The 13016-nt window shown below is 35.0% G+C and overlaps 1 protein-coding gene across 1 annotated transcript in view; it reads right to left on the bottom strand.

Moving 5' to 3' along the window:
- The window catches only part of Akap9 (A-kinase anchoring protein 9), a 158155-nt gene that overhangs the window by 144526 nt on the left and 613 nt on the right, over positions 1–13016 (bottom strand). Inside the window, exon 2 of the mRNA XM_010603485.3 lies at positions 12867–12919. Coding sequence (XP_010601787.1) covers positions 12867–12914 — 48 coding nt within the window. The 5' untranslated portion in view covers positions 12915–12919. The remainder of the gene's footprint in view (positions 1–12866; positions 12920–13016) is intronic.

A 13016-nucleotide genomic window follows, 5' to 3' on the forward strand; every position in this document is an offset into this window, starting at 1 on the left:
TGCTGAATGTCTATAATTTTGTTCAGGCGACTGCAGAACCTGGAAAAGCTGTTGCTGCTATTGATGCATAACATACTGCTATTATTGGTCTTTTTATATAAATATAAATATAGATATATAGATATATAATTTTGAATTTTTGGAAACTTTAACTGTGCTGTCAACTTTGGAAAAAGTTATCCCAATTTACTGTGTTGAGTCAGCATTGTACAGAAATTGACAGCCATATTGGTTTAGAAACGTTAATTTTTTATTTTTATTTTTTATTTTTCCATTTGTACAGGGGTAATGCACTGTATTAAATATGTAAGGTCATATCTACATGGGTTTGATTACAGAAATTATAAAGTATTCTCTAAATAATGAAAAAAAAAAGAATAAGAAGACTACAAGAGTTTAAATATGTTCAGGGATCATTTTCATCTTCAGAATTAAGGATTATTTTAATCTTACATCATTGCCTTTTCTCTTTTACTTTTCATTTTTAGTTTTATTTTAGGAGTCCCTATTTTGAATGTTCATACAGAGATTTCTTTAACTGAATACTGACTAGTTTCTCTGGTATAAAAAACTATAACAGTACACAGGATCCTAATGAGAAAATTAATAATGTGTAATAGGAAGTAAAGGGCTAAAGGTGTAGGGAAAGTGGGAAGGGTGGAGGAAAGGTAATAAGGGAGAGGAAAAAATATGAGAAATTGAAAAAGTGGAAATAAAGTGTTTGTAAATGGGGAGGGAAGGAGGGGGTGAAGGGAGGGCAGGGACAAGGGGAAAAAATGAGAATCAAGACCTATCATGTAAAGGTACAGGATCCCAATAATGAATATAACTGTATTGTATACCTAGATTGTACCAATAAACTCAATAAAGAGAAAAAAAATTTCTTGCACTTGACAGGGTTTTTTTTGGAGAAATTTTTGAATTGTCTCTTTTCCTTTCTCCTCTCTCTACCCTCAATTACAATGGAGAAAAGCTAGCTTTCTCCATTATCAAAAATTGTAAACTGTTGCTTAAAAAAATAATTACTGAATGGGTCTAGACATTTTTTTTGTTTGTTTGCTTTTGAGATAGGGGCTTACCATGTAGCTGGCCTGGCCTCAAACTCATGTTCTTCTTGTATTAAAGGCATATACTATCACATTGGCTTTAAATGATTCCAAATAAAAAAAGGATGATAGATATAAAATAAAAAGTGAAATGATTTAATTAAAGTACTCAGAATGAATCATTTTTAAGTACGTAAAATTATCAAAACGTTTTAGTTTCATGTTAGTGATTATATGAAGTTTTACTACTTCAGAACAAATAATTAGCAAATAAGCTCCAGTGAGGCATGGATTTTTAATTAAAATCAAAGCTTATACACTCTAAGCCTAGAAGAAAAACTATACATAGGCATTCAATAAATATTTGTTGAGTAACAAAAATATTTCTTAATGGAAAAGGCCTGTCACTAAGCAATAACTTTAGGCCTTGTTCCTCAGAACTTCAGAATACTTAGTTTCTTTAAAACAAACAAACAAACAAACAAACAAACACACTAAGATCATATATCAGGTCTGTGGCTTTATTACTGAACAACTGTGCAATCTAATATTATGTATCTGTCAAACAATAATTGAAATTTTTTAATGTGGGAAAATGCTTTCAACATAGATTTGGGTCAAAAAAACAGAACAGAATTTCAGAGAATGAGTCAAGCAGAGTTTAAAAATGTACTTATACATAAAGGCAAATAAGAAAAAAAAATGTTAAGAGTGATTACTTGCGCCAGGGATTTAGCTCAGTGGTTCCGCTGCCTGCCTTGCAGGCACAAGGACCCGAGTTTGATCCCCGTACCTGAAAAAAAAAAAAAAAAAAAAAAAAAAAAAAAAAAAATTTGTTTGTGGTTTTGAAGAATACAGGCCATTTTTTTTTTTTTCTTCTCTAAAAGATCTTCACCACCTTCTTACTCTACAGATCTGTAAGGAATATTCACTGATAAAGTTATCAAGGGTCCTTGTGTTCACATAATCATTTTTAAAAGGCTAATGAAACTACACACCTACCAGAAATCTCATTTCAAAAAATTGACATTACTGTTCAGAAGCCACCTACCACTGCTTCATTCCACTGTCACCTCAGTTATTACCAATAACGAATGCCTGAACTTTATCTAGTTTCTGCTTATTATCAAGTTTAATTGCATTAAAAATAAACAAAATAAAAATAAACTGAACAGCTTATGTAACAGAGAATCTCTAAAACAATGTCTATCTCTAATAAGTAGTTATACTTTCAGCAGTATAAATCCATGTGAGTTCATCATTTGAATTTGTTCATGTATTAGCCTAGAGTATAGATAATTCCTGATTAGCATGTTTTTATAAGGAAGACCAAATAAAAAATTAAGTAACTGCTATATCCGTCAGTACAGCAGTCCATGTTGATGGATATTGGGCATTTGGTGCCCATCAAGATCTCCCAGGGACACCTGTAAGAGATCACTTTTATGATGAAACCAAGAAAATAATGCACAGGCAAAAATGAGTTTGCGCTTGACTTCATTCCCTCTTTCTACCTCATTCTTGAAATACTATTTCTCAAGGACTAAAGGACCATGGAATCATGACCTGTGCATAAATCTAAACCTTTGCATGTGCAGACAAAACTTAACACAACAGCAGTATTTATAATAGTAACAAAATTGGAATCACCAAGTACTCACTGACTGGAATCACCAAAGCACTCTGAGGTAAATCCTACAACAGAATACAAGAGTAAAAACGCTCTACATGATACTGCACAAAAACATGATGTCATTGACAACTTCACATAATGATACTATTAAATTCAAAAACAGGAAAACTAATAGAAAAGCATAATGGTAAATTCAGAATAGTAGTTACTTCAAGTGGTGAAGGGGTGGGACTAGATGAGGAAAGGTTTTAAATGTATTTGTATGTATGTATGAGTTTCTAAGCTGGATACTATGTGTAGAGGTGTTCTTTTATCAGTAATCTTTATATGTACTCTTTTGTACAAACATTTAAGCATTTTTAAAGTATGCAGAACTTCTACCATCTATGATATCCCTACTTCTCCCCACACCCTCTTTTAATGAAAAAAGAGAGGTGAATCTCTTAGGTTTTTCTTAAAAGATTTATCTTGAAATTTAGAAATGAGGTAGCAATCGTGTTCAGAAATATAACAGAGGGGAGACTTCTCATAAGGACTCTAAACTCTGTGCCTAACGTGATACCCATAACAATCTACAGCTATACCGCTAAGATAACCTAAGTACTATATACAGGTTACCCTACTAAGATAACTTACAGACTAAAACACTTTTTTCTGTATCCAATGCAACCAGTTTGGCATTAAGTCATCCATACTTCTTCAGATATATACAAAATAAAATAGCTGGCTTATAAGAAGTTGTTACAGAGGTTGGGGATTTAGCACAGTGGCACCGCACCTGCCTCACAAGCGCAAGGTCATGAGTTTGATCCCTGGTACCAAAAAAAGAAAAGAAAAAAAAAAAAAAGTTGTGACAGTTGTTGTCTAAAATGCCCTCCAAAAAACTCATTGTATTGAAGGCATGGTTGCTGGATTATTAAGTGGTGGAACCTAACTGAATGAGACAGGTCTCAGGGAGGTGGGGGCCTTTGAAGGGTCTCTCTGTCAGGTATTTTGTCACAGTGATTACTTTTTTAAAGTGTATTTAGTGGGAAACAACTCCACTAGACAGAACAGACCGTGGTTTTATCACATACAGACTGATGTGTGGGCGAACTAAGCTGATCTGTAGAGAAAGGCATATAAAATACTATGAACATTAGAGAATAAATAATGGAGAGGATACCATGAGTTTTTAATGGCTTTTCAATTTCTGTGAGGACAAATATACTCTTCTGTCCTACCTTGAAAATCCCTTCAGCTTGACTCTGATCTATCTTTCCTTTAATTAATCTCAGCTTTTGTTTTGAAACAAAGGAGCCCTACCAGAATTAAACTGCTTATATTGAGTTATTGTAGTCAAGTTTATATTTCATAATTTTTAAAATTGATTTTACTGCTTGATTTGTATAACAGTAATATATACCTGCCACCTGGTGGCAGCAAACCAACTTGAATATTAAAATGATGGTAATAATAAAGTTTTTTATAGTCTAACAATGTTCTAAGTACTTTATACTTAGCTAAATCCCCACAACAATCCCAAGGAGGTTTGTTTTTTTTTTTTTTGAGACAGGGTCTTGCTATGCTGTTCAAGCTGTCCTTGAACTTACTATGTAGTCCAAGCTGGCCTGGAACTTGTGATCCTCCTCCCTCAGCCTCCCAAGTGCTAGGATTACAGGTTTGTGTCACCATGCCTGGCTCTATTATATTTCTTATTTAAAGATGCAGAGCAAAAGTACAGAGAGGTTAGGTAGCTACGAACTTAAAGTCATAAAGACAGTTTCTGCAGAGTCACAATTTGATTCTAGATGGTCTAGTTTAGAGTCCAGCCTCATAACCATTACAATTACACTGTTTTCCACAACAGAATCTGTGAAAAATTACACCCAGATGAATCATAAAGAACTTCTACAGCTGGGGATTTAGCTCAGTGGTTCTGGTGCCTGCCTCACAAGCACAAGTACCTGAGTTCGATCCCCAGTACCATAAAAACAAAAAAAAAACACTTCTCATACAATACATCCAAAACTGACTTCATAATTTTACCTAAAGTAAAAATGAAACTACTCCTCTTTATTTTTCTGACTTTGTGGTAACACCATTTTTCTCTCCATTGCTCTCTTCCTTAATAAGTTTTGCTGATTTTACTCTCTATCCATTTCTTGATTTACCCTCATTTCTATTACTATCTCAGCCTCTCTCACATGTGCTCCTGCAGAAGCCTTCTGTTTGGTTTTCTTCTCCTCAATCTATCCTTCACAAAGCTTTCAAAAAGACTGATTTAAAAGAAATCATTTTATGTATCACTTAAAAAAATTTTTTTAAATTTTAAATTTTAAATTTAAATTAATAAAACGTAAACCTGTATGATCATAATACTCCCCAGCTTAAAAATTCATCAAGACATCCCCACAATCTATAGGAAAAAATTCAATCTCCTTAACATCAAATTCAAGATAGAGCCCCAGTGTACCTTTTCAGCCTCATTTCTTGCCACACCCTTCTTAATTGCTTTATACTCCAATAATATCAGAGCTTTATACACATTCTCCCCAAGGAAGTCAAACTTTCATATCTCTATGCTTCATCCATCTTGTCTTATTCTCCTAGAAGTTTCTACTCATTTCTTCCTTCTCACCTGTCTAGTTCCTGTCCATCCTCCAAGGCTTCCTTCAATGGTTATCCATTCAGGAAACCTTTGATTGTTCAGAAAGGACAGTCAAAAATGAATCAGATATCCCTCTTTCAGAGACCCAGAATTATGTTAAGCACTTTATATTTATAATTAACTGTTTATGTTTCTGCCTATAATTAGATAAAACTTATGTCTGGTGGATTCCATGTCATTATTTCCTACACACTAGCACAGGGCCTAGCAAGCAGTTAAGTGCGCGACTATCTTTACCCAATGAGTAAATAAATGGGACACTGTATTTCACTATGAAAACTTAACTTACTATATCACAGATGATTTTCCGTGCAAACAGAATGAAAATATTAAGGGACCGCCCGTGACTTTCTCTCTAAATTCCTACCAACCTGAATAAAACAGAAGCTCCAATAAACACTAACAATTGAATAAATCCAAAGACTTAAAAGAACTGGATACAGTAACAAATCAAAGGAACATTTTAAGAATACTCTAGTGTCAGTATATAGATCCAAATGAAGAAATGGATAGAGGCAAAGAAATATGATAGATGACGAAGTGAGCCTCATTTTATGGGTTGTGGTATGAGAAAAAAAAAGGCTAAGCATGAGGCAAAATCTGAATTAAAAAATCAATTTTGTTTGGATTTTCTTTGGTTATGAGTAACCAGAATAAAGGAAAATAATTGGAATAATTCAAAGGATTTTTTTCATTGAAACACTTTTTTAGATATAAACTACTGTGCCTAGAAAATGACGGCAAATGAAATTAAAAAAAAGAAACTTACATTAAACAATTTAAAGTGCAGATCCTAGAAAAAAGTAAGATGGCCTCATCTGTTTCAAGATTAAAGTCATGAGACTTGTTAAAATTTCAGTTTATTTCATCCTTTATATTCAAACCTATATTCTTCACAACTAAAAATAAATCTCAAATTATATTTTGCCTCAAACCTTATTTTAAAAATTGTTACTGGTTGTTTCAAGAAGAAAAGTGAAGCTGAGTATGGTGGTGCATGCCTGTAATCCTAGCACTCAGGAGGCTGAGGCTGCGAGTTCAAGGACAGCCTGGGCTACACAGTGAGTTCAAGGCCAGCCTGAATACACAACAGCCTGCCTCAAAAATAAAATAAAATAATAAAAATTTAAAAGAGAGGAGAAATGAAAGTTATTAGAAATTGCTTAGACATGTATTTTAATTATGAAAACAATTTATACAAATTAAAATTAAATATCAGTTTGACAAGAATAAAAGATTTCACACCACAAATATTTCTATAAATTTTGAATATAAAGTAGGATTTCTATAATTTTCAGCTAAAATCCTCAAGTTTGTGTATCCAGTGATATTTTCTAATTCCTTGCCCATTTGAGGATCTACTAATTTGACTCTCAAGAAATCATCATACATATGTAGCCAAAATAATATATATCATGTGGGGATTAACCGAGATCATTTCTCCAACCCTATAACAATCCCCCCAGCTTCTTCATACATTTTGACACATTAAACTTGGTTCCTGATACAAATGCAGAAATAATACTTTAGTTATAATTGGTTCTTATCCCTATCTTTCCTGGGGAAACAACTAATAAAGCAAAACCAACATGAATAACATTGAGATCCCCAGAGGAATAAGTAATCACAGAGCTCACAACAAACAATTTTTAGTAAACAAAGAATTCTGGAATGTGTTCAAGAGAAAGAACTAAAAGGCCTTCTAGCATGGATGAGGGGCCCTGGGTTCGATTCCAAGAGAGACAGTCAGTCAGTCCTACATTTTATACTGTTAAATTTTCAGAGATCTATAAATCAGAGAACCTATGCAAATTTATAAAGTTAAAGTTAGAGATTTTACTTTGTAAAATTTAGTGTAGTTTTAAACAGTCAAAGAAACCCCTTAAGTTTTAAGACATAATCTCTTTAAAAGGGGGGAAAACACAGAAAAAAACATTAGAATTATCCAGAAACTTTTAGATCACAAAATATCTAGTGAATAGTAAACCAACAAAAAGAATCATAACTCAGAGAGCAACTGAAAACAAATATTAGATTGTTCATGCAGGAAATAGGAATTTTACATAGCACAAAGGAATCTACAGATTTAAATAACCTAGTTAAAAACTACTCCTGGAACAATGCTAAATTTTTTAGTAGTTTGAATATTTAGCACTTTAGAATAGTATTAAACCCATGTGCAAATCAAACAAGGCTTTACACAGTGTAGCTAGATGGGCATTATGTATCCTAAGTTGCATTTTGGTGACAAGTCCCACAAAAAATAAAAGAAGGGCTTAAATTGCAACAAAAATATCTTACATTGGTGAAACATATACCATGGACTATCATGGTCACTTATAAAAATGACAGGGGGCCAGGGATTTAGCTCAGTGGCACTGTGCCTGCCTCCCAAGCACAGGTCCTGAGTTTGATGCTTGGCACACACAAACACACACACACACACACACACACACACACACACACACAAAGACAGGCCTTTTCATTACTGAAAACAAAATTTTGGGTTTTTTTTTTTTAACCCACAGTGGATATGGATTGGTAATGATCAAGTAAAAAATCCAACAGGCGTCCCTTTGACCAACTGCTTGCACTTGTAAACCACCTGGCCATGGAATGGAATGACTTACTACTCCATGCACGGAAAAAAAAAAAAAAAAAAAAAAACTTTAGCATCATACTCTAATCAACTTACCAAGAAACTATCACTCAAAAGAAGGCACAATTTAAATTTTGGTAAGCCCAGAAAGCCTGAGAAATAAAACGAAAACAAAAAAAGATAGAAGATAGTCTTATTGAAAATGTGTTTGTTTCTGATTGCACTTCTCTTACAGATAAACACATATAATCTCTCCCAGGGAGGGTGTGTGTATATTATAGTACATATATACATTATTATTAATATACAGAATATGTTGGTAATAACTGCATTAAAAAATGGGCAAAGACCTTGAATAAAGATTTCTTCAAGGAAGACCTACAAATGACCAACAAGCATATGAAAAGATGTTCAGGATCATCAGTCAGGAAAATACAAATTAAAACTCTAATGAGATACCACTTTACATCCACAAGAACAGCTACAAAAACAACACAAAACAGAAAACATGAGCAATGGTGAGATACAGAGAAATTGGACTCCTCATACATTGCTAATGGGAATGTAAAATGGTACGGCCACTATGGAACATAGTTCCATGATTTTTCAAAAAGTTAACACAGAATTGCCATCTGACTCAGCAGTTCAGCTGCCAAGAGGAATGAACACAAGTACTTAAACAATTGTATAAAAATGTTCACAGCAGTTCTCGAAAACGACAGAAGGTGGAAATAACCTAAATACTTATCAACAGATAGAGTATGAAGAAATTGTGGTCTATACACATATTGAGATTTTATTCACCCATAAAAGGAATTAAGTATCAATATACACCACAACATGGATGAATGTAATATACTGAGGGCAACCAGAGACTCACAAGTCACATATTGTATGATTTTACTTATGTGAACTATCTAGTGCAGTGATGGCAAACTTTTTAGAGACGAGGGCTCAAACTGCAACCCGAAACCACTTATTTATTACAAAGTGCCAATGCTACAATTACAATCTGAATATTAAAGTTTTAGTTCAGAAAAAACTCATATATTAACATCTTTTGTCTTAAAAAGAAAAACAGCACGTGCCACAGGTTCATCACCACTGAATAGCTTACACTCAACAGTGTACACAACTTTCACTACTCTTCAAATTAAAAATATTTATTAAACAAAAATCATAGGAGTTACTGCATACAATAGGCAAGAATTGTAATAATTATTCAATAAATAACACCTATTATATAAAATGCTGACTAGCAAGTATGAAACTATGGTTTTGCAGGATTATGCTATATTAGAACTTTAAGTTAAGTATACCTGATATGATTTACAGAAGTAATTTTGTACTAAATACACAACTGTCATCTAATTTGTTCACCTACATTACAATGCCTTCTTTATATAACTGTAAATAATTTCACTTTAAAAACTGAAGTCATTTAAAGCGCAGCCAAAGTAGTTTGATTAAACACAGGACAGTCCACGGGGTGCCATCCCTGCAGGCTGTAAATGAGGTTAGCCCTGCTCTGAAAATATGACTTTATAATGCAGTAATGTCTTACATCCCCAGGTGTCAGGATACTTGCAACATGAAGGAGGAGGACACAGCTGAGGCTCCAATAACAAAGCAAAAAGCCACCAAGGAGAAGAAACACTGAAATGCTGTAAAGCCCATTCTATAGGCTCCACTGGCCCATGATTTTTACAAACCATTCTAATAACCTCAGTTTCTGGTTTCTTTTGTCCCAGCAAATGTAAAACAGCACATCAGAGGAAGAAGCAGGTGAGAAGGAGCCATGCTAGATGAGCAATGAGTACAGACAGCAGGGAGATTCACAAATGTCAAATAATGTAGAACCCCCACTATGTAATACAAGTGGTAGTGAAGTAAGAATTATATAGTTCTGAGATGCTAAACTAGGAGACCTCGTTATTCTGTGCCTCATGTTTTAGCTCTGTATGATCATACAATACAACACTTTATCTTTTTTATTTTTTTGGTCCTGGAGATTGAACTCATGGTTTTGCTCACGCTAGGCAAGCACACTATGACACATTTTTTATTACAGTTTGGTAAGCCTCTATTATTTTTTAAAATGGAATTTGAACATTTTTTCTTGATCATAAAATGGAATAGATTGTGCACAACTTGGAAAGTACTAAAAGAGTAAACAAAATTAAAACTGCTTATAATTCACTACCCAGAGAGGCACAACTGACATCTTTGTGCATTTTCTTTCAAGTGTCTTCATATATCAGTATGCACATGTACCTTTTTTGGTAGCTTTTTTAAAACCTAGCTTTATTTGTGGGCATTTCCCAACTCAAAAGGTCTTTATAGAACTACTTTAATGGCTATTAAGCTGTTTTAAAAATAAGTGGAAAGTTTCAATTAAACAGTTTAACAATTACAAAGAAAAAGATTCAAAAGTTGTTGTTTGTAAAACTAGGTTATCAAATACAATATTTAGGAACAAATGAGGCATTTGGAGAACCAAACTGAATAAATTTTGGAAAATGATCATTTAAAGTGGTTTCTGATGGCAGCAATATGATTAAGAGAATTCTGGATTGCTGTTACAAGTTATAACCAAAATAACCAGCACTCATTAAAGACTTATTAGTTTATTAGTCTCCTTGCACATGCATTCGATAAACAAATATATATTGGATTTCTACTATTTGATAGGCACTATGCTAGGCCATGTTTATAACAATATTAAGAACTTGCTTTGTAAAATATTCTAGAAAATGAGATAACAACATAAAGCATTTTAACAAAATGTGGAAAACATCATCCAAAATGCCACAACACCTATTCTCTCGTTGTAGTTATTACCCAGCATCTATCTCTTCCTCCGGGTAATAAGCAACAGGACAGCAGAGTGTCACCATCTCTGATTTCCAGCTCTTGGCATAAAACAGAATTCACGATAGCTTTGCTAAATGACTACTTTCCATATTTGGGAGAGTGCTGGGGACTGAACTCAGAACCTTGTGCTTTATATTCCCAACTCCTGAGTGACTACATTCATAATCCAGTTTTTCAATCCTAATCTAAAATATATGCATGTTTATACAAATGAAAATGTGTATACCTTGATAATGTTGTTTTCACTCTATTTTCATGTTTGTATCAGTCTTCATAACCTTACTGGCTGTGTAGTACTCCATATCACTTAAAATAATTTAGAAAACAATTCTCTTGGTGTTATTGTCAAAGGTTATCTCAAGTGCTTTTACACTGTACAGCTAATACTGTAGCAAACATATCTGTTTTATTAGTTTTAGAGACATTTCTCAACAACTGGGCTCCTTTCTAAACAAAAATAATTCACAAAAAAAGTTAACCTAATCAAAAAAGATTACTCATAAGCAGAACTTTTAAAGATAAAGAAATTACAATTCTATTTTGCCAAATCAATTGCTCATAGCAAGCAATTTAATTATTATGAAACGTGACTGTCCAACCTAAACCTTTTAAGAGGACTCCTTCATATATATTTAGTAAAGATGCTTTTGATGACAGGCAGCAAAAATTCTGTACAAATAAGATGTCTAACAGAATTTCAACCCTTTTGAAAGGGCCACACACTACACTTCTAATTCCCTGGAGGCACACAGTTTGCCCGGTCCCTCAGGGTGCACAAATGTAAGTGACTCTGCCCTTCTGAACATGCCCACTCCTCTTTTCCTCCATTTACAGATTCTAGAAGAAAAACAATCTACCTGGCTACAGACAAGCATTCAAGCCTTGACGCAGACAGGAGTAGCTTATGGGAAAGCCAACTGCATTTTCAAAATAAGAAGCTGGCTAATGTACATATTTCTTTAACAAACTGTGATGAGCACCTACTACAGAATTACATCTGTGTAGTACGGCCCTCCATTGATTACTGAAATCATTAACCTGGCTTCCTTTGTGGGGCGTGGGGTGAAAGAATGAAAGGAAAAAGTTAATTAACTGTTATAATTTAATTGTGGCCCAAATATGATTACCAACAATTAGCGCTAAAAAGATAGTATGATCTATAAAAGGTAACTTCATTGTAGGGAAGAAAGAGTTCTTCAGGATAACCAAAGATATGCTCGAGCATGTAATTTTTAAAAGAAATAAGCTATTCAATTTGTATTTTGTCTATGTCAAGGTTTTCATGAATGTAAAGGAAGGGATATATGTGTATAATGATGTATTGCTTGCTTTACAGGATTTTCTGTACGCGTATGCATACATACACATAATTCAGAACTCATCAGGTGTGTGTGTGTGTGTGTGTACATAACAACTACCTAAAGCAAAAATTCTATAGGTGTTGCTTGGTATATAGACCCTTTCAGTCCCCAGAACTTTTATTCCACATGACATGAAAGCGCACGTCACGACAAAGACCTCCAAACACAAACATACAAAGACACGCTTCTAAAAAGGCTCCTAAGCCAAGTTCACAGCTGGCACTTGTGGCACACTCAAGCCGCTGCCGAGACAGCTGTCACAGGCCAATCACACACACCCAAGACTGCCAGCGTGCCACCTAAGGAAGAAGAGCTGATGATCAGTGCACAAATCCCCACCGAATAGAGAAAAGCCCTAAATACCCATGCTGGAAAGCACAACGCCTTTGTACCACCCAGAATGCTCCCTAGAAAAGTGAAAGAGGTTGGCGATTAAAAGGCAACTAATTACCAGCTTACAGCAACCCAGTAAACGACGGCTTTTATTCGAGCATTCAGGAGAAGGGAGACGCACCATTCACGTACCCATAGTAAGCACCGGGCTTTCCCCGCTTCTCGGGGAAAAGGGACCCGAGGGCCAGGGAAAAAGAAAAACGCAGATCCAGCAGCAACCCCTCCCAGGGCAGCGCGCGGAGGCTGCCGCGAACTCCGCTTCCTAGGCCTCCTCCCACCCGTTCCCGGCCGCCGCCTCCCGCTCGCCTACCTTCGCCTTGCCAGCCTCCAGCTTCTTCTGTCTCTCCTCGTCCTCCATGGCCTCTGCGGGGCAGGCGGGGGGAAGACAGAGAGGGGGCGGGGGTGGAAGGAAAGGTCGTGGCCCTGGGTCATGGCTGTGGCAAGTACAGAATCAGTGCGT

The sequence above is a fragment of the Fukomys damarensis genome, unplaced genomic scaffold, assembly GCF_012274545.1.
Source record: "Fukomys damarensis isolate Sample0158 unplaced genomic scaffold, DMR_v1.0_HiC HiC_scaffold_4, whole genome shotgun sequence".
In the NCBI taxonomy this organism is placed as follows: Eukaryota; Metazoa; Chordata; class Mammalia; order Rodentia; family Bathyergidae; genus Fukomys; species Fukomys damarensis.